Source organism: Corvus kubaryi, unplaced genomic scaffold, assembly GCF_017639235.1.
Source record: "Corvus kubaryi isolate FWS band 111438036 unplaced genomic scaffold, C.kubaryi_AGA036_p1.0 74, whole genome shotgun sequence".
Classification (NCBI taxonomy): domain Eukaryota; kingdom Metazoa; phylum Chordata; class Aves; order Passeriformes; family Corvidae; genus Corvus; species Corvus kubaryi.
The window spans coordinates 12,111,176-12,137,681 of record NW_024582061.1 but is presented as its reverse complement, the minus strand read 5'-3'; the positions used below and the strand labels follow the sequence as shown (position 1 = coordinate 12,137,681).

At 42.6% G+C, this 26,506-nt stretch overlaps 2 protein-coding genes across 3 annotated transcripts in view; both read right to left on the bottom strand.

The window, feature by feature from the left end:
- The window catches only part of CHST11 (carbohydrate sulfotransferase 11), a 181,245-nt gene extending 173,499 nt beyond the window's left edge, over positions 1-7,746 (bottom strand). Inside the window, exon 1 of the mRNA XM_042050485.1 lies at positions 7,647-7,746. The gene's annotated coding sequence lies outside the window, so the exon portion shown is untranslated. The remainder of the gene's footprint in view (positions 1-7,646) is intronic.
- A 15,149-nt stretch (positions 7,747-22,895) lies between these two features.
- TXNRD1 (thioredoxin reductase 1) overlaps positions 22,896-26,506 on the bottom strand; it is a 36,196-nt gene continuing 32,585 nt past the window's right edge. For both annotated transcript variants that reach the window (XM_042051042.1, XM_042051043.1), the window contains one exon: positions 22,896-24,570. In XM_042051042.1, the coding sequence (XP_041906976.1) occupies positions 24,508-24,570 (63 nt within the window). In that variant the 3' untranslated portion in view covers positions 22,896-24,507. The remainder of the gene's footprint in view (positions 24,571-26,506) is intronic.

The window sequence follows — 26,506 nt, the reverse complement described above, 5'->3', positions numbered from 1 at the left end:
ATCAGCTACAGCACAGCAACTTCCTAGATATCCTGCTATGCCCAAGGTGCAATTCTTAAATCCAATTTTCTCCACTTTAAAGCTGGCTGTCACAGTTTCCATTTGAGACTAATTCAGTAGCTCAATTTTAGAATCTGTTACTCCAAGCAATTTTAGCAAGACTGGTCTAATAAAAGCAATTTTTCAAAGGTGAGCTGGTGCAGTTCTTTGTTTCTCCATTTGACTCGTGGGCAAATTATTTATGTTCAGCACACACTAGGAGGACCTTCAATTCTGGACCAGCACTATTCTTCACACAGAGTGATATGTTACCATCATGCCCTCCAGGTACTGTATTTTCTTCCCCAGAGAAGAAAAGCAGGCTGGTATTTCTAGTACTGTCACCTGCAGACTTCTATTCTGCTTCTACCTCTACAACTAAGAGGCTATGTAAGGCCAGCTCTTCCTCTGCTGTGCCAAAGCTCCTTTACCTCCGAAGCACAGATAGAATGGGTACTGCCACACAGATCCACCAATGTTTCAGGAAAGAGGGAGGACTTCTGGCCTAACCAAAAGTGGGAGAGCAAGCCAGAATACAGAATTTCAATGTTTCCATCCCAATGATCTTGGCTTGTGTTGGCTGTAGCTCTTTCTCCTACAGAAGCAGTCACTTCCCTCCTTGCACTCTTTCAGTATCACCCACAATCAGTAACAGCTTAAAAGCTCTTTATGGTCTGTCTCACCTACTCTCCAACTTGTTTCTTGAATATGTTCTGCACTCTCTGCTTTTGCAATCAATGTCCATCACTGCTAATTAGCCATGGTGTCATTACAGATCTCTAACCAGTGAAAAAGGCCACCACAGAATCAGGTAGCAGACACACCTTGAATGAAAAAGCAGCACCTCTCCCAGTGGGTTTACCATGGGTCAGTGTATGGATGCACAGAGATCCAGGTAAAAGATGATGATTAGGTAACAGAGTTCCAGGTAAAAGATGGTGATTAGGTAACTGCCTCTTCCCCCAACAATTCCAGACATTGTGTATGTTAAACGCCTTTCTTCTCCTGAATATCAGCCCCAGATTGATGCATACAACACTCCAGACAGCTTCAATCCTGGCTTCCTCACAAGGGACCATCTCAGCACATTCCTGACACCAACTCAGCCTGCTTAGCCCAGGGCAGACCACCACCACAGCTCCCAGAGCAGCAGCTGCTGCAGCCAGCACATTGCCTAAGATTAAAGCACACTGGGACAGAAGGGACTGCCCTTCTCTCCCACCAGAGGGGAATGGGAAAGCTGCAGGGCAGCAATGCCCATGCAGCCTGAGAGGGTGCTGTGTTAGATCTAGTCTAGGTAAGGAGATCTGTGCTGTACCTTCATTTAACTCTTTGTCACCAAGCAAGCAGCTTCTATTTTCTGTCCTCAAGCAGACGCACATGTACAAATTGGGTGTGGGGAGTTCTGAGTGCAACTCCGGGAGAAATCAGTGATGAACATCAGCTGCAAAATCTGGCTTACTGGAGAGATTCCCACAGAGGATGGAGAGCCTGGTGTTTCTATAGCCTTAAGGCACTTGGGATTTTTGTAGGATCCCAGGGCCAGTCCTACGTATAATGAAAACCACAATGAAAAACATAGTCTGTTAGGTCTCTTAGGAAAAGAAAATAAGGACTTAGGCTTGAAAATTAATTTCTTTTTCCCCCTCTTGCCTACACAGAGCTTCATCTGCTGGGACTGGAATTCCCCTACATTCTCCCAGTAGGGAGGCCCAGGATCCCAGCTAACTGGGTGGCCTTTTGCTAAACTACAATCTCCTCCTCCTTTGTAATGACAGTGAAACGGGAACAGATCAAGGCACAGACAAAACTGAGTTTTGCTGCCCTGAGAAGTGGGAGGTGAGTCAAACCCAAGTTGCTCCTACTGCCATGCCCCAGAGGGGACAGCGGGCTTTCCTGCCCTCGGAGGTGCAGTGCGGCACAGAGGAGGCGGCACATGGCCTGCACAAATATTTAATACTAAGGTATACGCCCTTTTTGTCACCAGTAACAAGGAGAAAGACAACACATCGTGAAGATGCATTGATGTGATGCGTACAAAGAAGATGCCAGTGAAAATTTGGAGAAAAACTTATTTTTTGCTTGCTGTTGTGATAGAAAATAAAAGGCAGCTAACTGCCACTCCAAAAAATTAAGGTATAATTATTTTTCGTGCGTGTTAAAATATAGCTCTTTTTTAATCACTGCACCCATTCCTAAGATGATGTGGAAGTCAGGATTTTCTAGCATCAAAAGAAAGCACATATGTTTAGATAAAACGAATAAACCCGTAAGTCAGAATAAAGAAAAGTTCTTACTGTCTCTTTTTTTTTTTCCTAGTTCCTTCTCGCATAGAACTTAAGAGTGCAACAGTACTTAAAAGATAATAAATCGAAGGGGTGTTATTTCCCCGGGGCCGGGAGCGCTGAGGCCGCGGGGCTCCGTGAGGGCCCGGCCCGCGCGGCGGCGGCGCCACCTGGCGGCGCTGGGGGACACGGCCCGGCCCGGCGCCTCAGGGAAATCCGCAACTTCGGGAATGTTGCCCCAAAGCAGCGCCGCGGAGCTGGGGAACGGCCCTGGGGAAGCCGCGCGAGGAGCGGCTGAGGCCACTTGGCTTGTTCAGCCTGGAGAAGAGGAGACTGAGGGTCTGCAACATCCTCACGAGGGGAAGCGGAGGGGCAGGCAACTGATCTCTGCTCCGTGGTGACCAGGGACAGGACCCGAGGGAACGGGCTGAAGCTGTGCCGGGGGAGGGTTAGGTTGGATAGTAGGGGAAGGTTCTTCACCAGGAGCTGGTTGGGAGCCAGAACACGCCCCACAAGCCTGCCAGAATTCAAGATGTGTTTGCACAATGCTCTCAGGCATGGTGCAGCTCTTGGGGCTGTCCTGTGCAGGGCCAGGAGTTGGACCTCAATGATCCTTGTGGATCACTTCTAGCTCGGGATATTTCTGCCACCATCAGATCTCTGAGCTCCTGGTGGAGGCAACCATGGCAGGTCTGCCACTGGCCTCTCGGCACGAGTGGGATTACTTAGTGACTCTGGGCAGGGACACCACGCAGCTGTGAGACAAAGACCTGTGGGAAGGAAGTGCTGGGCACCTTCTGCTCATGGACACTCATTTGTGTGGGATAACCAGTCTGCAAGGGGAGGCTGGCAGTCAAGTGCCACTGGCATCTTGTTCTGCGATGAACTCACATGAGCCCCACCACCAAGAAGTGGAGAAAAGAGCAAGTACTTCAGTGTCATTCACGTGAAGGCTTCTCCCGAAATCTGAGCTGTTAGGCAAAAAGAATGAACTAAGGAAAAAGGGAGGGGAAAAAAATAATCTCCTTCCTTCCCAAAATAATGATCCAAAACCTGAAGCTTGTTTCAGGGATACAGGAGTTTTGTCTGCTTATTTTACCAAAGTGGTATTTTGCAGCAGTGGAGAACTTTTTTCCACTTTGACAAAGGCTGAAACTGCTAAAGGAGTGGTATAGCAATGCTGCATTGAAGGTGACTATGTCTGTATAAATAAAGCTTTACAGTAAAAGCTGCTTTTACCCTGTCTTTTCTTTTTTGTTGTTTTCTATTTATAAATGCACTCAGATAGTCCTTGCTGTCACACCAGAGCATCTCAAAACTGGCGCAGCACCAGCAATCTTAATGCTCACCTAAATTTTAAAACCAGGTCTTGGCTGAGTAGACTGCCCACAACACCATGTTTCAGCTGCTCCCCCCAGCAAAGCCACTTACCAAACCCTCAACAGGTAGTGTGACATTCCTTTAAATGTAAGGGGCTTCCTACCACATGTATAGCTTGAAAAAGGAATTACGGAAAAAGGGTATTTTCTGTAATCTCAGAGTAAGCCTTCCCTTGTACTAATAATTTAAATGTGATCACCCCTGTGGCCTTTTTGGGGGAGTTCTGACAGGTGGTAAGATGAAGGCAATTGGTTGGAAATTCTTTCTTGCCCCAGACATCACAAATCCTTTGAAAACATTTTCTTGTTTGCATTTTTGTCAGAGGATCATTGCAGAGATCAGGAGGAGATACATAAGATAAGGAATGTCTCCAGTCTGCGCTGGAGCTTTATGCTCTGCTATGCTTAACTTGAGCTCAGAGGAGATGAGTGAGATTTGCCCAAAAGCCACAAATAGAGAGGAATAGAAGGTGAACTGGAATGTAGGGGCTTCTGGACACAGAAAGGAGTGTGGGAGAAGTCCACACCAGAGTATTTTATTCTCCCTGGCAGATTCTTCCCCTGTGAGACAAAGAGCTCTTCATAAACAGAATATTCTCCAAACCACGTTGTCATACTGAGAAACACGCTTCTAACAAAATGCCTTTCTTAACCAGTTTGCTGTTTCCACCTTTACCTTTTGGCAGGGGGAAAGGAAGTATTTATAACATAGACTACTACTGAGAACAACAGATGAGCCCTTGTCCCAGCAGAAATGGAGAAATGCCATTGAGAGGGATGTGACAAGTTACAGAGAGGGTTATTCTGAAAAGTTGGAGTTGTTTTCAGAATTGCCATTTCTTGCCAGAGAATATTTTATATGCAGAGAGGCTACAACACAAATGCTCATGTTACAGTGGGCATGCCCACATGGCGCTAGGAAATTTTTGTACATAGAATTCACACTTGCAGAGCTGGAAAGGATCTGATCTGTGCAGGGAAGAACTTGGTATATGCCCTGCTTGACTGACAGTTTTCTAGATGTTTCTTAAAGGCCTTTCCAGTGCTGAAGTTAATACTGTCTTCCTGGATAATCTATCCCAGTGCCTCACTATCATTCAGGGACAAGTATTTCCAGATGTCTAAGCACAATTCCTGGGACAGAAATAAGTGCTCATACATGGTGTGGCCAGTAGTGATGCATGGTCTTGCATCCAGCAAGGCTGGAGGTCATCTCAAAACGCCAAACAAATAGTCAAAATTTCCAAATGCCCCTTGGCAAAAGCTCTGGGCACAAAAACTGTAAGGATGTCAAATGCATGCAAAACCTCTTCCTGCGCTTTTCCATTGGCACTGCAGAAAACCATAATGGCAAGTAAAAAAAATAGCCATTTCAGCCAGTGTTACACATTTTGATGAAGAGATGATACAAACAAGCAGTGCATTTGCAGGATAGGCTGAGTGCCTGCAGACTGTGAACACAGTGGCTCTTTTTCACTGCACAGCCCAGCTCCCATGCAGAGGACTCCTCCAGCCAAGCTGGTGCAGGGTCTGCTCTCTGGTCGGAAGCCTTGGCAGTGGGAGGGCATGAGCAAGTAGCAGCTTCTGCTGCCACCATCCCTGGGTGTCCCTGGCCCCCAAGTTCATGCTCTGCCTTACTGCACCCCATGTTAGAGCCACAGCAGTGTTCTCCTGCCAGTGACTTGTGCCTAAAGTGCCTTCTCCCTTCAGCACTTGCAGCTACTTGGCTTTGCCACCCTGTCACCAAGACATTTTGAGTAGTTGTAGATCCCAAATACACATCACTTAAAACCAAGGGATGCCATGTAAAATATCTACCACAGAAACATTTTTAACTTACTACCAGCAATCTAAGTAGCTGTTTATAACACCCCATCCCTCCAAGAGCTCTTTGTTTCTTTGTGTTTATACGGACACCTACTTTTGCTTAAGAAACAGGTGTGGGAGTGAATCCAGTTTTAACATATGAAATTCTCTACATCTCCTCAGTTTAAACTCTAAACTGACTATTCTCTGAGGTGACATTCTTTACTGGAACAGCAGCCATGCAAGAAAGGTAAACTGTTTGGCTGGCCCACACTTGCATGATCAAATAATTAATCAGCCTCGAAGGCAAAATTAGATTTCCAGTAACTCTTTCTTTGGGATTAAATTTTGGAGTGGAAAAGGTCAGACTTCTGTCATTGTTATTTAATTTGTAGCAAGAAAAATAAGCTTCCATCCAGAGTGAGGTAAGAGTTTTCTTTTTCTTGTTAAGGTTCATAGGGCAAAATCCTGACATACTCTCTTAAACCTCCAGTAGTTATTTTTGGCTTGGTCCCAGTTTAGTTTCTAGCAGATATTTGTCTGCAATACAGAAGCCCCCCTTGCCAAGGGCAAATTTATTCACTCTCTGGAGAGAACATCCAGGCTGGACAGTCAGGACCCTCTAAGTTGCCATTTTTCATAGATCTGACCAAGACTGGACTTCTAGCAAGATCTGATTGTGGAGTTTGTATTGCTGCTGAAAGATGGCAGAACCTATTCCCAAGAGAAATTAATCTTCTTGTGCTGTTTAGGATCTGGAGAATGGCTACAGTGGGAAACAGCGAGCCCAAAAGCACTTGACCCATCCCTATGGAGATGACAAGCTGTGCTGGTGATAGAGTAAGCCTCTGGACCACAAAACATGCTCACATGACAGGTACCTCTAAGTTTCCTTGGGGTGCCGATTTCTGATAACGACTTACACAGACGTAGAGTAAAAAGCCTGTTAAATGCAGAAGTTAAGCCCAGCTTCAGATGTCCTCAGCTGCTTTGAAAGCAGAGATGAATGGGAGAAAACCTACAGCGCTCAGGGCTTTTCCTTCTGTTCATGCGACACTTCACACGCCTTCCCAGCACAGTTTGACACTAACCTGTGAGTGGCTGAGTCCCTTTCTGGTGCTCCGATATAACTGTAATAAGTTTGCTTCAAAAGGGGAATCTCCCATCACCTCCATTATTAACAAAATGAAAAAGAATTTTCTGTGTTCATAATTACTTGATTAAAAATATTTATTATTCCTTGCAGCACTTAAAAGCTAAGGAGACAAGACAGACCAAGACAAGGCAAGGTAAGAGAGCAGGATGAGAGGACTCTCCAGAGTCACTCAGGTCAGTGTCCAGCCTGAGAGACCCTGACTACAATTTGTGTTATTGTAGTCCCCACAACCTACAGCCACACAGCAGGACTCCAGAATATTCCTGACAAGCACATGCTGGGAACAGGCACTTTGGCCCTCCCTTCTGTTTACTGGCAGGCACAGCCTTGTAGATTCTTTCTTTAACATTTAAGTCCCTTAAGACACATATGTCAGTGGTTAAAGAGGGCAAGCTGGGGATGTAAGGAAAATAAATTTATCCTACAGCTTAGGAGTGGTCCAGCTAAATAGCAGGCTTCTGTACATCAGGTACATGGGGCATTAGTAGAACTGAGTGTAATTCATAAGTTGCCCACCGCTGCTAAGCTCAGCCATCACCAGAACTTTCAGTCCTCTCCTTCCCTGAGGAAAGAAATCTTTCCAGCTTGTTTGTTTTCTAAACAAAAAATAAAAACTAGGAAGAGGGATATTTCTAAGATCTCTATTCACTGCCAGTTGTTTACTGATATGCTGCTGGGACAGCAAAGTCTAGTTTTAGTGACTGGTTGCACTATGAAACGTCCCCAAGACAAATCTCTCTATTGCCAAGAATAACCTTTCTGTACCAAATTAATTTCCACAGTGAGTGTACAAGGAGGAATGGAAATTTTAGAAGTATGCTTGAGAAATAAGACATTCAATTACAAGCTCTCAACAGACTCTGGAAACTTTTTTTTGTCCACTCATCTATGTGTTTTTAAAGCATATAATGCCACAGCATAACTGGACTACTGTTGTCATTGTTTTCAAATTAGGAGAACAGCAAGCAGATTGCATCTTACCAGGAAACACCTCTGAGGTTATATGTAAATGATGCATGCACACAGATCAACAAGATGTTTGTTGACAGTAAGCTTTCAGCTACTGCTTTTCACTCTTTTACAGTTCCAACCAATGTCACTGTCTCTGAAAAACAGGCAGAATAAAATGAATTATATTGCTTAAGGTACCCAGCTGTAATAATACCCCTTTTTTACACAGACTGGAATATTTTCCATTTTTATCTCTAAGTTGCAAGATTCCTCTTGAGCAATCCTAACTTCACTGTATTTAGAGTAACCAAGAATCAGGTTGCTAGCTGTGACCTTCTAGTCCATTTCAAAGATATAGGGTCATCTCAGAAAGAATTCATAGCTAGACAAATTTAGCCATGTCTCAGCCACTGGATTACTGAAATGGACTGAACACACCTGAGAACTTGGATGTGTGAAATGTTGATTTTTTCTAAAAGCTGATGTAATTCACTTGAAATATACAGAAAAATCTTGTTTATCTGTTGCTCATCAAAAGCCCAAACTCAAAGCGCCTGACAGAGAGGTTTACCAATTCATAACAGAAAGCAGGTCTCAGTCATTGACTACAGCAAATGGGTCTAAATTCACTCATTTTTTATCAGCTTAACACAAAGTTTACATAGGGTATAAATGATAAAACTTGTTTGATCTGAACAAAAAGGTGAATGGAGGAAAAACTGCTGCTCTTTCTTCACTGATGAAGAAGTGAAGCATCAAGACAGGGAGGACAATGACAATCATGAGGAAACAGATCTGTGTCGAGCTAGGAAATCCACAAGGAGCAGGTCTTCCTGAGCTGAACAGAGCATCTGGTCCTTCTGGACATACACGTGTGGGCTTACTGCTGTGGGTGAAGAAATTAAACCACTGCTCACAGTAAATGTGATGCAGGGAGAACCCAACATTGTGTTGGATGACCCCCACCTTCTATTCCCGTTCTAGTGATGTGAGCTCACATGAGGCTCAGGACACACACCTGCTGTTTCAGGTCACATCATGGGTGTAACTCACAGTTATTTGACTGAGATGGTGGAGTTGGCAAATGCCTTCTGTGAGGGCTGAGAGGGTCAGGCAGGAGATTCAACTGGAATGTTGATTAGCATCTCAGAAACTTGTGAGGAGGAAAACCAGTATTTTCCTGGGTGTCCAGGTCCACTCAAGACATCTGGTGACCAAAGCTTGACAGGCTGGGCATTTCATGCCTCAGTTGCCAGCTATTCAACTACTGAGCCTTACAGGTTGCTTGCACCCAGCTTTGGGCTGCTGCACATGGTGATAGATACATTTCTCACAATGTCTGGCATCACTACAGAGATGCTGAAGTCACCCACCTGAAAACGGAACAGCAAAAAGGTTTCTCTTCTGTCCTACTCCACTGTCATGGCCACAGAGAACAATCCTTCTGGAAGGAACTACAGAAGTGGAGAGGTCTGCCATGGCAACATGTCAAAGGCAGTGTTTTCCCTGTGAGTTTTATGAGCCTCCACAAGAAGGAAATTAGAAACTGAATTCTACACTCTCCCAATTATAAACATGTCCGTAATGTGTACATTGTGCTGTAGGTTAATGATGCAGTTCTCAAGCAGGAGTAACTGCTGCTTCAGACAGCCATCAATTTTTTATGACTGCAAGACCATTTCCCTACTAAAAATGAAAGTTACATTCCCCGAGGGATGGGCTGTATTCAACATCAGTCAAGTGTGCAGGGTGGGAAGATGAGAATAAAATAAAAAAAAAAAAAAAACAAGAGAAAGCAAAAGACACAAGCTAGTTCCCCAGCTCCTACACCAGGAAACAGGTACATGACCTTCCTCACTGTCACTTCTGAGCATCCTGAGTAAGGTTAGATGTGCAGATGTGGATGTGCCACTGACCCTCACTGGTGGGGCCAGCTCCCTCTGAAGTGATGCTTGAGGCACTCAATGCCCAATACCAAGCAACAGTGACTTTGTACAAGATCAGCAAAAGTGTCGTCCTGCCTGAAGAGCCTGGGACATTGTTCATGCCTGAGACAGACAGTCCAAAGATTGCTTAATGCTACAGCTGAGCTGAAAATTTATCAAATTCAGCCTATATTTGGCTCAGATTCTGAGAAGCTGCCTATAGCTGCATCAGCACAATGAAGGAAGTCACCTCACCCACCAGTCCCTTTTAAGATATCTGTCCAAGAAAAGTGGGAAAAACGGTCCTTTATAGGTGTCTCTCTCACCCTTTCTCTCTCTGCAACAACTGCAGAAGGGAGCTTGATGGCTAACTTTGATTAGAAGCACATTTTTATATGCCTGAAGCCAGGGGAGATGAATCCCCATCTGAAGTACAAGTTTTTGTATCAGTAATTCTGACCAGGTACATCAGGTACTTGCGTGGCTGAAAGGATCCCAGCTACCTTCATTAACAATAACCCATATTTTAACCTGATTGATAGAACCATTACCACTCGGTTTGAACCTTCTCAGAAATCGAAGCCAAACCCACAGTGTCTTTGTAACTACATCCCTTGATTGAGTTTTGGGCTGGCTCATCCTCACATACCTGCTATTTACTGTATGTGGAGAAATAATTTACATCTATGCAAAGGACCTTGTATCCTAATAATCATATCTTTGTTTCGTTTTTGACTAACTAAATTATGGAAGTTGAAAAAATAAATTAAAATCAGGCCTCATATCCCTAACCAACATGTTACATTGCCTTTCCAGTATAAGTGCTGCTGAGATTTTTATTGAAAAATGGGACTGGAAAAAGTTAAAATTGAAACAACCAGCTCCTAATTAAATGCTTCCAGATACTTTAAAAACTTGTCTGGTGTTGGTTCACTGACAACAGCTGGATGACCCTCAGACAAAGTCCGTGTTTCAGGCCTAACTCCTCTTCTTTCACCCAACTCCTAACCATGCTTGGATTTCACAGCTGAGAACTCTGGGCCTCAATAACATTTTCTAGGCATCTCCCATTATTCCACAGTCTCAACTGCAGCTATGATTGGGTTTTGCCACTGGCAATTTTTCTGAAGAAAGCATTTCTGGGGTTGGTGTATTGCAAGGACTTAGAAGGATCCAGATGCAAACTCTCAAGTGTATAGCTGGTTAAAAACCACACCCACTATTGAGTTCACCTGTCTGCTTCAATATGTGCGTGGTGTGATACAGCTGGATTATCTTCCAGACCCCTTAAGCAGTTTGAACACGCTTCTTGATAAAGCAAGGACGGACTTCGAATTACTTTGCATAGTAAATGTTGTTTTCTAGACCTAAGTCAATGAGGACCTTTTTCGTTAAGCCTGAGTTAACAGAATATAGATAAAAGCAAGCTGATGCATCCATTAAGCAAACAATTTAAATATTTACAAGGAAGGAAAATATTACAGCCAAATATGCGAGGTCTCCTAACCCTCTGTAGGGAAACACCGTAAATCTTATGAGGATACATTTGTAACTACCCTGAGTTGCTACAGAACAATCATTTATGGGGCAGAATATAATGCTAATAGGCCAGATTTGGAACATCAGAAGTATCTCCAGTGAACTGTATATTGGCCAAAGACTAAAGGTTATTTCCCTTTCAACAAAACCCACAATTGATTTAGAATATTGGCAATGTCTGTACCTTCAGTTTTTTGAAAGAGCCAGCTCTCACACTGGATGGTTGGTGTGAGTCATTCATAGGAGATGTGGAGGAGCATCCACTGCCTCCTGGACTGCTGAATCCTCATAACATGAAGGTGGCCAGAAAGGCCAGACTGACTTCTTGTTCACTGACTCCTCCTCAAACACTCCAGCCAGGACAGGAGAATGACCATAACCAGTCAGTCCACTCCTGAAAGAGCAAATGTTTATCAGTGCTTGTGCCAGTACAGCCTCAAAACACCAACACAAAAAGGGGTTGTGAGAGGCATTTCTCCCCTGTATTCCTTAGCCATTTGGAGAACAGCAGTCGCTATATTTTAGAAAGCTGAAAGACCTGACAAAGTAATATTTAAATGCAGGAAGGGCGCCAAAATGGTAAGTGCAGGGACTCAAGCTTTCCATTCATATGCAGAACAGGTACAGCACAAGCTGTAGCGACACAAGCTCCAATTTATCCGTTTCTGTTGTCCCACCATCTCCAGAGTGTGGCAGCTCCACCCGAGTGCTCTGACACAGCAGTAATATTTTCTTCTCCTGCATCACATTCAAGATAAAATTTGATTAATCCCAAGCTTGTTTGCCTGTTCTGACTCTGTGTGTGTATACACAGAAACTTGGGCACTTTTGCCTGTGTGTTTTTGTGCAGTGCTGCTCAGAAGAACAACACTGGACCTTTACAAGCTTATAGGTATAAAAATGAATGTAAAATAGAGATATGCAGAAGTCTGCAGCTCCTGAACTGGCTCCCTTCCATCAACCCGGAGAAAAGGAAAAATGTCATTCTTGTGTACAGATAGCGAGAGTTGCTGTCTTGTTTGCCTAATAAGTACAGGCAAACACACAATACAGGGAACTAAGTCTGTAAAAGAGTTTCAAACAAGATAAAAACACTACACTGCACATGCCACATGAGAGTTGTGGCAATTGCAATGGTAATTATTTTCATGTTTCTTAATACTACTGCAAGATACTCATTTCACTAGCTATTATACTCAGAAACTGTCACAATGCAGCGGGAAGCAGGGAATAGCTTGTGTATCTATAATGTGATCGCTGCCAATACATCAGCGTATGAAAACAAATGAAAGCATTTTCCCTCAAGTACCAGAGCAAGAGCCTACATATCAAACCCATTTAACTTAGTCTTGTGAGGAGAAAATAAATTTTTAAAGAAATAGCATTAGAAGGCAGAAAAGCAGAGTAACTTTACACTCGTTTCAAAAGAAAAGCAGAAGGCTTAGATGAGGACCTCTCTCACACCACAGTGGCTGGTCCTTGCACCAGCAAAGAAAGGAACAGGGGAAATATGTCCTGGTTCTCCTTTTCTGTGTTTTTAATTAAATAATTTCCCCTGTACTTTTATATAGGCTATAAATATTGGAACATGGCTGCAAATGCTTCGCTGGAGGATCCTGGCAAGCTTATTGTGGTGTTGCATAAGCTTGTAACTCGAATAGCAGATCATTTCCTCCCCCAGCTCAAGTTACAGGAAAGGCATACTGAAATTTAGGCCCAAAGTTTGTCCCTTTCAGATGAGTCCCTGCTTTGCTTCCCAGCTTGCTTGGAGCATAAGAGGTTTAGCTGAGGAAAGACATGGAATTACAAGGTTAAAGGGGAAGAGGAAGAAGAGAACAGCTTGACTGACTGATCCTTCAAACACTTTGGCTATTCTGAATTCTAAATATAGCAAGAATTAATGAGGCAGAACTGTACTTCAACATTAAAATTACCCTAAAATTGTTAGTGCTCCATCACTGAACACCACACAAGAAACACAAGGCATGCTCCTGCACCCACCTTCACACAGCCATAACTAACCAGGCTCCCTTTCAAACAGGTATTTTTAAATTCTGCTTCTGATGGAGCACATGAGGGACAGGCAGATGGATCACAGAGAGCAGCAAGCCAAGACAAGAGGGGATGGCAGCACAGGGAAGAAGAGCAGAAGAAAGATCTATGAGTTACAACCACATGCTTGGTTCTTCTAGATCAAGTAGGAAAGGCCACAAGAATGATATTTATCACCTGCTCATCATTTCTCCCTGTCATGTAGGTTATCAACAAGTATGAATCACTTTGCAAAGGGCAACAATGCTTCCAATCTACAGTTTCTGAAAGGAGAAAAGCAAGCCAAGCTGCACAGTGGTAGCTTTCAGGCTGCTCTCATGTGTCTATGAGCCTGAATACTCCTAGGTCTGGTTAGGGATTCTGCTAACCAAGCAGCAAACAAACAATTAACTTAATTGACACTATTTTCTAACTGAGGAAAGGTATTTGTGTGTCTGTCTTTAAAACAATCCATATAATGTATTTGGAAAAAAGAAAAACTTGAAACAAAACAACAAAACCAAATATTACTCTTATAATCTCTGTGCAATTGCATGTAATAAATTCTGATTAAAGCAAACCTAATGCATATGTGCACCTAAAGACCATCATCTTAATCTTCTTCCTGATATGAGGAGCAGCTGAAGATCATCCTTGCAAGGGAAGAATGGTAAGTGATTTCATGCTTTTCTCTCCTAAATCTCATCCTGGTTAGTAGGTTTATTCAAAGCTCTCCTCGCTAGGATCTGCCATGGCAACTTTGAGCATCAGTGAAAACTGTAAATAACTTTCATATTGATTTCAGTTTTCTGTCAATTGCCTCCTTACCATGGGCAGGCCCATAAGAGACAGGACCAGGAGGCAGTTCCAGAATCACTGAATCCAGGCCTGCACAGCTGCAGACTAGGATCTCTATGGAGAAAATATTTGTCCTGATCACCTACAAGGGACAAAATTCAGTGTTTAAACATGGATGTACATTTTGCACCTGAACAGTCAATAGCTGTGGTATTTAGACCCAGACCCTCCGAGTTCTGGGAAAAGCAATGTTGGACTTAGAGATAATCCAACTCTCTTTCCAGTTACCTCTGCCCAATTCATTTACTTTGAGCTGGACTGGAGCAATTGCAATGTTTGGCTTGTTTCCTCTTCGAACACCATGACCCTGACACCAATGACAGCCCCAAGGAAATAAGCAAGAAAGACAACAGATATAATCTGTAGCAGTATGAATGCCAAAGACTGTCCCCAAGATACATGGTGACATTTTTAATGTCTGATTCATTTGGATCATTTTCTTTAGGTTCTAGACCTGTGGAGGGAAGTGAGACAGAGAGAAGGTGAGAAAGAAAAGAAGCTCTTACCATGGGTGGTTCATGATCTTGATTTGCAAAATCAGCCAGAATTCTCCACCTTTACAATCCAGTCAAGGTAGCATTCAGCATCACAGATGGGTTTTCACATTTGTCACCATTCTGGATTTATCGCTGCAGAGGAAATGAAAATACAATAATGAGCAACCTACCCCATAGCCTGAGAGCTAATTATGCACCTTTCTTCACAAAGTAAGCGGGAAACACATGAGCTTGGAAGATATCCACGGAGCAATTAAACACGCACTTGTCAACATGTCACAAATACCGTGGTTTTACAGTTGAAATGAAAACACAAAATGCCATCTGATTGAACTTCAGAATAATTAGCACATCACAGCAAACAGCCACGACAAGTACCTGTCAACAGCTATCAGCACAGCAATGACATTTTCCACCGTGAATAATAATGTCATTTTCCACTTTGGAGTAGTAATGCTATTTTTTGTCTTTTCAAAAAGCGACATTGTTTATAACAGATACAAACATATCCTCCATAAAACAAGATTTCATTCTGCAAAGTTAACACTCAAACAGAATTATTTTGCAACCAAGCTCTAATTCCACGTGTAAAAGCCAATGAACCTCTAATTCCATGTTGTATCTGGGTGAAGAGGATGATGCTGCCTGTGGGACACTGTCTTTATTAGCCAACATCTATTTACTCCCACAACGTTTTCTCTGTATGCCAAGCTTCATAGCCAGCAATGCTCAGGACTTGTACTAAACTGATGATTTCTTCCAGGAAACACACCACTAAAAAAAAATATAAAGTCAGGTATGTGGGTGGTTTTCAGCAGTTTTCAGGCAAGCTAATAATGTCAGCTTTGATGTGCTGCTAGAGTAACTTGCTAAGAGAAAAGTAAGGAAAAATAAAAAAAAGTTTCTGTAAACTTTTATTAAAGTTTTAAACTGCTCTGTGGTCTGTTTTCTGTAAACAAGTTGGCTATTAATAGATGTGATTTAAAGTGCAAGCTGAATTGCACAGACCAGCACACTCACCCTTTTTGGGTGGTTGTGTACAATTTTACGCTTGTTGACTATGACTTTAATTAACAAGTCATATGAGCTTAGACTGTTTTATGTTTTTTTATGTCTATTAAAAAAAGATTGTTTCTTACTAGCAACAACAGACTAAAATTCCTACAAGGACAAGCTTTGAAAGAAAATCTGGAAAAAATCAGTATAGTGACAGCCTTAAGTACCCACAGTAGGGCAGGACTGGGCAGGGGTCAGATCCTTTACCTGATGCAGCTAGAGTGAAATCCCTGTGTTGATTTGCCTGATTGAGGATGTGATTTTCCTACTTGCAGCACACTGCAGCCTTCTTCTTCTTCCACCCTGCCTGTGCTCTGAAAGAACCCAGCACAGGGAAGCACCAAGTGGAGAAACTGGAGCTGGCTTTGAGAGCCTGAGGCTTGGGAATAGCCACACTGGCTGAGCACGCTGCCCATGCCGAGAAGAGGGCGTATTTAGAGGGAGTATTTAATTTAGAGGAAGTATTTATGCATGATGCTCTGTTGTGACACATAGTTTTGCCTTACATGAGAGGTAAATCAATTCCTGTAGCTATTCTAACTTGACTTGTCTGCCCACCAGAGTGACAGCTTTTGATGCCAGCTGGAATAAGATTGGTGCCATCACAACAAAAATTCTCAATTTATATTAATAGGATTAAGTAACTGATCCATGGAGATGGCTCATCTCCACTCAAAGCACAGATACCCTCCTCCACAGAAATATGTATCATTATATCACAGTCCAGAGCAGTCAGTTCTGTCAAGGCTTCACATTCCCTAGAGTGGGATTTGTGTCTCCATGGTTTTAGCCATTAAAAAGGTAGTTTTTTATCTTAAGTTGTAATAATGGCTTCTGCTATAACCTATGGAAAAATACCAGACAGGAAAACATCTCACATGTCCTAGGCACTTGCATCTGCAGTTTTCAAATTGTCCAGAAATTTGGACTGCTACTGGTACTGCTGTATGCCAAGCCAGCTTGGGTCTTGGCTGACACTGGAATTTTAACAAACGTAATATAAAAATGTGCATTATGGATAGCATTTAAATGGATTCAATTTCTGACTCACCTCAGTGTGAGAGAAATCCTCTCCCAACCGCGTAAGTTTTATACCACTGGTGCCATTGGAGAAAAATGCAGTTTTGCAGTAGAAAGTTTCAGACTCTTGGTATGACATTCTACTAAGTGACACTGAGTTTTTGCTGTTTGGTGATTAGAAATGAGCATGGATCAGGTAGATAAATCTGGTTCTCTGTGCCAAACTCCCATATCATGTAAAATTCAGATAAAATTTTATTCTAAATGTAACAACAAAGATCTTCAAGGGCAAGATACACCTCACTCTGTCTCTATTCCCCTGAGCACTAATCCACAAATCTCTTCACTTCCACCCACTGCAAGGAAAGGGCCAAATGCTACCAGAAGTCTGCATCTGTGGAATTTTAGGCTCTACTGTGAATATGAGAAGAAGTCACAAGTAAACAAGCTGTTGAAATTTCCAACAACTATGCACAAATGTGCAACGTCCACAGAATTTCTACAGCGACTGAGTTGCTGTTGTGATTGCCTGCCCTGCAGCCTGGCATCCCAGAACAGAGATGGCCAGCCCCACCTGTGAACACCACCACAATCTCTCTGAAGCTGTGGGATGGGGCCATCATCTCCTTCACTCCAAGTCAGAGAGAAAACTTGAGTGGTAGGAAGCCAACACTCAAGAATGAGAGCATCTGCTCTGCAACAGATGTGCTGATTACAGATGGGGCCTTAATTGCAAGCAGCAAAGATTTCCTGTTTGGTTTTGATTTTAGAGCAGTGCAGATTTAGTGATTCATGCCTTGTGGAGACAAGAAACTTGTGTGGAAGAGTTTTCAAACAAACCAACTACTGAGCACTGTGCCACTCAGGTCAGTCATTCTGGCTCTACAGAGCTCACCCACACTGTCCTGGAGCTGCAAAGAGTGATAGTGTGCCAGTCAAATAGCTTGCTTGCAAACCACTATGACCTGAAAGATAGTAAATCTTCCTTAAAACTAAAATTACATGGGGATCTACTGGAAATTCACCAGTCAAGTTTAAGAAGGAAATTCCACTCCACAGGCATTAGGCAGTGAATTTTGCCCTCACTGGAGGTGAGATGGGCTGAGCTGACGTGTTAGATGAGTTCTGTCACCAAAAGGGCTGACCCTACTCTCCTGTCCTCCCACTCCATCCCTTCCTCTACTGCTCATCTGGCTGCTTGGTGAGCCATTTCAGACCTCAGACAATTTTCCCAGGGGAGAGGAAAAGAGGGCAGAACAGAGCTCCTCATTAATGATTTCTATGTTTTGTTTCTTAACCAATTTCATGTTTCTATTTGTTTTGGTGGGTTTATCCTCTTTCAGGAGAGAAGGGGAGAAGGTCTGAAAAGAAAACCCACCAGACCAAAAAACAGATGAATGCAGGGCCAGCTGGGGAGAGCTCCTTTCTCCACAGATCTATGTAGGCAGTGAGCTCAGAAGGTAACTGAGCTTGCAGTCTCCAGTACAAATCACCCTCCAAAAACAATTATTACAACCCTTCTGTGTCCACAGGGTTTGGTGTCATCAACCAGGGAAGACACATGGGGGACTCCAAAACAGCTGCACATGAGAGAATTCACATAGAGGAGCAGTGTTACAACTCTCTCAGTTGAATATCTATCTTAGACAGGATAATGTCATTTTTACACACCAGAGACATTGGTTCAGCTCATGACACCACTGAAGGCTCTTCAAACCACAGTAGGTATGCACCTTGCAACATCTGCAAAGTACTGGAACCACTCCAAAATTGAGACAAAACACCTTCATGTGAACTGCAGGTCTAACCACTTCACTAAAAATGATTAATCAAAGGTTATATAAGAAAACCCATATTGCGTATATAGAGATGTTTCCTGTAGGATTCCTGCCCAAGCACTTGGGGGTGTAAGGGCAGCCCGCACCATAAACAATCAGTCAGATTTTATGGACCCCCACTGCTTATGCATGCAATTAATCTCTTTTTCAACACAGGTGTATTTCTAGATTATGACATACCATGACAGTGACTTGCACTTAGTTACGTGTAATGCAGAAAACCCCAGCCTTCTTTGACTGCTTCAGCCATAGCTCTTGTATGGTGAGAAATGGTGAATCTTTGCTCCTTGCTTGCCTTTCCCACAAGTTTTATGATTTTAGGACTGCTTAAAACATGTGCTGGGAGAACTCCGCAAGACAAGTCTAAAGCAACAAAAAAGTGATAAAGAAACAACGGGAGAAGAAAGACAAGCAGATTAAAGCAAAAGTAAATATGTATCAACTCAGAGTGTTAAAGCTCTGCAACATTTAAATAGGTGTTGGTACCATGCCTCTCCTTCTGAGAAAATCAGTAGCACCACACATTTCCCGAGCACATTGCTTTTTTTCTGTCTAATTTGTAGGAGGAAGCATGTCTAAAACAGAGGCACTGCTTTAAGGTGCTTTATGGCAACTTCCCCACCAGCTTTATTTTCAGGCTGCTTTGATTTCCACCACGACTTTACCTTCAAAGGTACTTCACAGAGTACACAGCTGATGGTTCATGTACACATCCCCAGCCTAGTCAGGAGTCTAACTCTTGCTTTGAGACACATTTTTCATTTTTTATCTTCCTAAATTGAAAGGCACACGTGCACACACCCTGGCATACTTCGCATCAAGTGTCCCAGCCTAACGATTGTGCTTTAATTGGCCCCAGGCATTAAAAAGAGCCCAAGAGCTGTCTGAGCACTGAGCTGTGGCTCCCATACATTTTCCATTGTTTTCTTTTAACGTTGTACCTCAGATAGCAGAGAAATAAACATAGGCTGATACCCATCTGTCAGATTCATTAAAATAACACATTTAAAGTGGTTAGCAGCATCACTGCTTCGCTTCCTCTTCTGGCCCTGCAGTAAGAGCTGCTCAGAGTGCTCAGTAGGGGAGGTGATCTGCAGAAATAGCCCTGACATGCTGCCCTCACCTGTCCCAGCCCTGGGCCAGGTTATGGCCATTAAATGTCCTCCAGAAATAACCCAGAAATCCTCAGGGAGCTACTCACCTCGGACACGGGCACCTTTCTACCTTTCCTGGGTTGTAGCTGACCCTGCTCCAAGAAAAAGCAAATGCCTCCACATTCAGGATTACCTGTCCAGCTTCAAATACCAAAAAGAAACTTGGAGGATGCAAGCTTTAAATGTGCAATAAGCACCACTTTTGGCATGACATATTGGAGTGACCAATGCAAGCTTAACAGTTTAACGTGAGTGTAAGCCATTAATTTAGCATGGTTATTTTTAGCAGCTGTAGAGCTAAGGAAGAAATGGTGCTTGCAGAGCCAAGAAAAACATAAATAAGGGTGGTGTGGTCTCTCTGCATCCCCCCTTGCACTGCCACTGTGGTGCTGACCTGCCGTGCCCTCTGCCACACACAGCTCCATCATGGCCCCCCACATCCCAGAGGAAGTTAAAACAAGTCATGAGCTTCTATTTTCAGACATGCTGGTGGTGTTGGGTCCACCAGGCACCTCATGTCAGGCAGCTTCGCTCTCTGCATCTTCCTTCCATGATGTAGCAACCCCAAAGTGCCACCCAAGGGAACATTTGTCTGCAGAGACCTTGAGTTGCCCCATCCCACAATCCATGTATATATATTTGTATACAGATATAGACACACATAATGGTGCAGAAGCTTCAGAGTGGGAAAAGCTACTCTGGGTCAAACCCCAAAAGCAAGTCACCACTTTTGCCTACCTCACATCACACTGCATGGCATACACACACATCTCATCGTGGGTGGTCAATTTACAGTGACATTAAAAGGGAAAGCAGATCTTCAGGCTAAATGTGTTACCACTTATTTTTGAAAGCAAGCAAAAAGGCAGAGCTCAATTTACTCTGTGCCTAACCTAGGGTAAAACCTGTTTTCAAGGAAAGAATTGCTTGGTGACACAAATATATACAGAGGAAAGAAGGATCTGGGCTTTAGCTGCAGATTTGTCACTATGTGCCTAAGTCAGCTTCTAGAGGAAGGGATGGATACTTCTTTGAGCTCATGACGGCCAGCTACAGCAGGGAATGGGCTCACTCAAGGGGTCTGGCCACAGCATGGCCTCCCTGACAGAAAAGCATCCCTTGCTGGCACCTGATAGTCAGTCTGACGGGGCAGGTCAGGTGGTGCTGATCAAGGTCAGTCATGTAGGTTTGCTAGGGGAAAGGAAAGCCTTCCCTCTCTGTCCTGATATACACCTCACTTTGTGTCAGCTTATTTAATGATTTTAAGACGCAAAAATGCTGTGGGAGAACTCCCTCAGACAAGTCTGTAACTAGGAAGATTTCTAGCTTCTAGAAAAGAGACAGAAAAAGGACAATTGAATGAAAAATAAATCATACGTGTGAAGTCAAATTCTGCACAACAGAACATGGGTCGGGAGCATTTAGCAAATAAAAGGAAAACAAACATATTCAGATTTGCAGGCTCTGAATCCCACAAACCCTGCAGGGTGGGCCCAGCTGAAGGGCAGCCCCTCACTGCAGAGGCCCATGGATTCTTGGGAGCACTCTCAGCCATACACCCCCAAGCCCTCCAGTACCCATGGCAGCATGTGACCTGCACTGTGCCTTTGCCTTTCCACACTGACAACCCTTCCCACCCTCCCTGATGGATGCCAAAGCCCTTGCTCCACTCTCACCTCCTCACCAGCAGCCCCTAAACCAAAACACCCCAGTGGCACAAATGGTGCCTCCAGGATGGAAATATTTCAGGAGCATTTTGCTGTTTTGTGCATGCAGAAGCGAGGCCAGTGGTGTGGCAGATCCCCTGGTGCCTTCTATTTTTTGTGTTTTTTCAGATTTAACTTCTCTCTGGATGCCAAACAGGCCTTGGCAAGAACAGTCTCACACCATCCCACATTGAGGACAACTGAGCAATCAGAAAAGCCAGTCATCAAAGAGAAAGGGCTTCTCTCTCTGCAGGGCTGACATTTACCACAAGCATTTATACCCTATTTTGACCTGAAAGGTGTCTATCAAGTTTTGTGCAAAAGACTCAGCCATCTGGCTCCTTCTGGCACAGCCAGAGGCAAGATCAGTCACAGGCTTTATGAGTGCAAGGTCATCCCACACAGCACAGCAAGACACCTACCCTACACCTACCCTATCATGAAACCTCCACCAGCACCCACGACATCTCCAGGAAATCCACTGTGTCCAACACGGGTCCTGCCCATCCTATGGCTCTACAACAAGGGAACCTCCTGCACTGGGCTCTGGGCAGGCAGCAGGGCTTGAAGGAGGGAAGGCAGGATACAAGTTGGAATACAAGACTTACGAGGAGAAGGGTAAAAGGGGAATGAAGCCTGGGTCAGGGAAGCTTAAAAAAAAAAAAAAAAAAAAACCGAAAAAAGGAGAAAAAAAGAAAAAATTCTAGGAGATGTCAGTGAAACTCTATTAAATTCCCTGTTCAAGTCTGTGGAATTTCCTGTCAACATGTGTATCTGTAGTATCTTAGGATGATTCTAACACTCATATAAGAGCATCCAAATATGTTAATAACAAATAAATATGAGCAGAACATAAATACTGATTAGCTTATTAAATTTTCTAGTATGTTCTTCCAAAGCATGCATTACCCAAAGTATGCTTAATTTGACAAAAACATTGAATACTTAGCTTTGGCATTTAATAAATCCTTATGTGATAATATATTATATACCTCTACCATCATGCACAGATGACATAAATACACACCTGAAAATGTCTTCCTTATGGAGAAGTAATAAAAAAAGCTCTACCAAAAAAAGTCTCACAATTTGAAATCCAAAGAAAAAACAGAAGTAATTAAACCAAACACCTACTGAATTGAAAGCAACCAGTGTAGAAACATGCATCCTTAATGATGACATAACCCACAAGAATAGATACATGCAGGGCTAGCTCTGCAAAGCCAAGCTCATACATGTCTTTATTCCCTCCAGGAAGTAAAGGATCCTGATCTCCAGGACCTCACCTTCTTACACACCTGCTTGAAAATGCTGCTATGCTTAAATATGAGCAGCTACACTGCCCAACAGCTCAGCAGCCTGCACTCCTGGGTTTTCAGAAGTTATATGAATGGCAGCTGGTGCAAATAGTGAAAGATTTGTTTTCTAATTATCTTTTATTTTTAAATATGTCCTTCTCAAGTGTTTAACATGCAAAACAAATGCACATGAAACAGCCTCAAACCCTATTTTTCAGAGAAATCTCTACCTTCAAAATCCAAGAGACAAAGGCAAATCAAGCTGGGTTTATCATGGTGCCCTCTTCTGGCCCTTGAAAAAACAGTCGCCTTGCTGCCACTTGGTGTCTGCTTGGAAGAGGCATCAAAAGGAGCATCTGCTTGTGCAAATCGATTTATTTATTAAACTGGCCAGAAAAATAACATCACAGAACGTTCTAGATACCACACAAAACACGTTTAAAAATCCTTCAGTTATGTATGGGTTTATAAAAATAACTTACAACACTATTTTAGAAATCCCAGTAGAAATATAAGAATCTGTTACCAGGTAGGGATTTAAGCATAAGGCATTCTGCCCACAGGGCTGGGGAATTCACCCCCTGTTCACACCCCACTACTGAACTCCCAAGAACCATTTAATAAAAGTAATCTGAACCTTTCTGCTAAAAGGAAGGGAAATGAAAAAAAAAAACAGATCAAAAAGCACATTCATTTCCATTACAAAGAGGCATTTTTGCCATTTCTTGACAACTATGCATGCAACTTATCCAACACAGGAGAGATATTCAAGAATCTGGTATTTTCCATGGAAACCTCTGTTTTAAAAGTATTGTTTGCTTAATTAAATAGAAAGCATGGCACACATAGAACTAAATACAACTTTTAGGTCTATCTACATAACAGATTTTTCACTACTGGTTTTTGGAGTTTGGCTGGAGGGTTTGTTTTTTGGTTGTTTGGGGGGGGGGGTGTTGTTTGATTCTATGGGCTCACTAATCTCAGGGAAATCTAAATACTTTTATGTTCAAAGTGGCCAGTTTACACCTGAAACAATGCAGCTTATGACAGCTCTGATAAGAAATAAATTCACTCAAATTTAATGAAGTTGCACAGAGTTCTTGGAAGTATAATTCATTCAACATTGGAGTTCTGTCAGCTCCAAGTTGGATTCATTATAACCACATAAGCTTCAAGAACAGCAAGATCATCACATCTGCGTTATATGCATGATTGTTACTTTCAGGGAAGAAACACAACTTTCTGTATCAAAAGGCCTTACTAAATCATTTTCCTTTCTCACTGAGAGGAATGTTTTCACAAATCAGGCTCTCTAAATAAAAAGTCACAACGGAGTCAGTTTGGAAGGCAAGAAATATGTTATTTTAGGTGGTACTAAACTTTTTTCCAAGGCTATTTTCTTCCTCATGATCAAACAAGTAGAACTTCCCCTCCACAGGCATGTGAGCTGGTAAAGTACATGCTCATGAAGAGACCTTGCACTTGCTGTGTCATGACCCAGAACACAGGAGCTATTTTATCTGATACAATTACCTGAACTTGTGGGGATTTTTCTGAGTTGGGAAGTTCTTTGTTCTGGAAAGGAATGTTCAGGAAAGAAAGGAGAGAGGAATAAAGCCAAACCAAAACAGTTGTTGTCCAGCTGTGCTAGCAGTTCTTCCATCACTGCCCACCAGACAATGCAGGCTTCAGGCTATGACTTCATGAAAGCATTCATCAAATGCCCTGCTAAGCACCAACTCGACAGTCAAGATTCCCATTGCATTGCTAATTGCCAGCCAATCACCACAAGTGACCAACTCCCACAGCGCTCTTCTCCTTAGGACGATGGGATGTCCAGGTTAAGCTCTACCCATTTCTGCAGGTGTCCAAGGGCGACTTCTCCCAGAACCTTCATTCTGAATTGCAGGAGTCAGACAGTGTGATCAAAGTCAGTCTCTGGCAATAGCAAGAATGGGGGTCTTTAACCTCAGCATCCACTCACAGTGATGTCTTCACCAGAACGCTTAGTCACGGACAGGTTGGTGAATACCTTGAGAGAAAGAAAAGAGAAGACTCTTAGTGTGGCTAAAATTAATGCTTTTTTCCTGGAAGATTAACTTGGGCATGATGCTCAAAACAGCAGCCATTTCTTAAAGCACAAAAATAATAATGAAAATCACACATTTAAAATCCTTGCCATTAAACAGCGTGCACACATACAAATAACTTTTGTTCTCTTCACTTAGCTTATGTTCTTCCTTCTACAGTGGAAAAGAAAGAATTAAGGAAGTCACATGGTTTTATACCACCTCTTGTCTTAATGCTTCTAAGATTTTACAGTGGGAACAAGCTCAGCAATAATGAACTCCAGTACACCTAATGAATAAGTGTCTTTATGGCTCAAAGAAAACTTCTTTGTTTGGGAAAATGAAGTTAACTCAAGGCCTGGCATTTGGAGGGAATTTTGCCTTTGTGCCTTTGTAGGCATTACAGAAATGTGGAAGTGATTGCTAATGAAGGTATATGCCTCGGATCTGTGTCCTCTTGACAATAGCTATGAAAACACTGAGTAAAACCAGTTTGAAAAATTCCAATCTTTACTGCTTTCAAGTCACATTAGTGCAAACAACATACTCAAAAATAATTATTGTAAAATTAACAGATATTAAAATTTGGGAAGAAAAATTCTACAAAAAAATTTTTAATACTGGTACTTTACTATGCAAATAATTGCATGGTTTTGCATAGATATAAAAAGGAAAAAAGGAAATCAAAACCACTGCTATCTAAATGCTTCAAAGTTGCAATAATTAGTCATCATCAAAGCCATCTCTCAGGAAGAATAAACCTAGCATAGAATAAAGTACATACACATTTCAGCTATGCAAATAACACTGAAGTATCTAAAGATAATGGAGATCAGAAAGACCTATATTTCTCTAAGTAGGAGCTTTGCTGCATTAAGGCTGCTAGCAGCTCTTCAGAGAACAACATCAATAAATGATAAACCTCTTCCACTTTCTATAAGCACATAAAGCATTAGACACAAATCAGGAAGACAAATGCATGTCTAATATATATGGCAGAAGAACAGTGACTTATTTAAAAAATAGTGCATGTTTTGACAGAGGGGTTTGAAGTCTTTACTTCTGATCCACAGCCTGACAACATATGGGAGCCTTCATTTATTGTTATTTCACTTCAAAAGACCAAGATTAAAAAGTACAAAATTTATTTGCTTTCCTCCCGGCCAGACTGCAAGCTCCAGGTGTGGGAGGGGACCACACTGCTCCCTAGTAAGCCAGCTGGAGTCATTTGATAATTGTTGGAAACATGTATTTTTTGGCAGAATTTGTTCATTATTTAAGTGAAGACAAGACCTTAGATCCAGTGGCTGGAAAGCCATCATTAGCTACCTGGAAGAATCACCCCAGTTTCAGAAGACAATTTCTCTTCATCACAGATGCTCGATTGTAGCCCCCTGAATTTCAGGCAGCACAGTGCAGTTGAGGCTAAGATGTAATTCTCTGTAGGGCTGAGGTCCTACCAGCTCTGTGCTTGCAGTTGTTTGGACTTTACCTTGCAAGAAATTCCATTCTGAGCTCATGTTTTCTGCAGAATAAAATGCTGCTCCAAGAAGAGAAGTGAAATCTGGCTCTAATTTGTAAGCAGCGAGAATGGGACCCTCAGTCTTAAGGTTTTCTTCAAGTGGAATAAAACCATGTTTCACAGCAGACTTAGCAATTAGTTAGTACTGGTGCCAATGAAGATGTCAGCATTTGACCCTGTAACACTGCCCCTTTCCTGTTCAAATCAGACTTCATTTCCCTTAACTTTTACAGGGATGTAACAAAAATAGCAGTGATATTATCCATCATTCTAGTCATCCAATATGCTCATTCCTCACAAATTCCAGTTTTCAAGCATTTTTCTAATCAAAGAGTGCCATCTTGCACTTTGATTTTTGTTTACCGCTCAAGAGATTA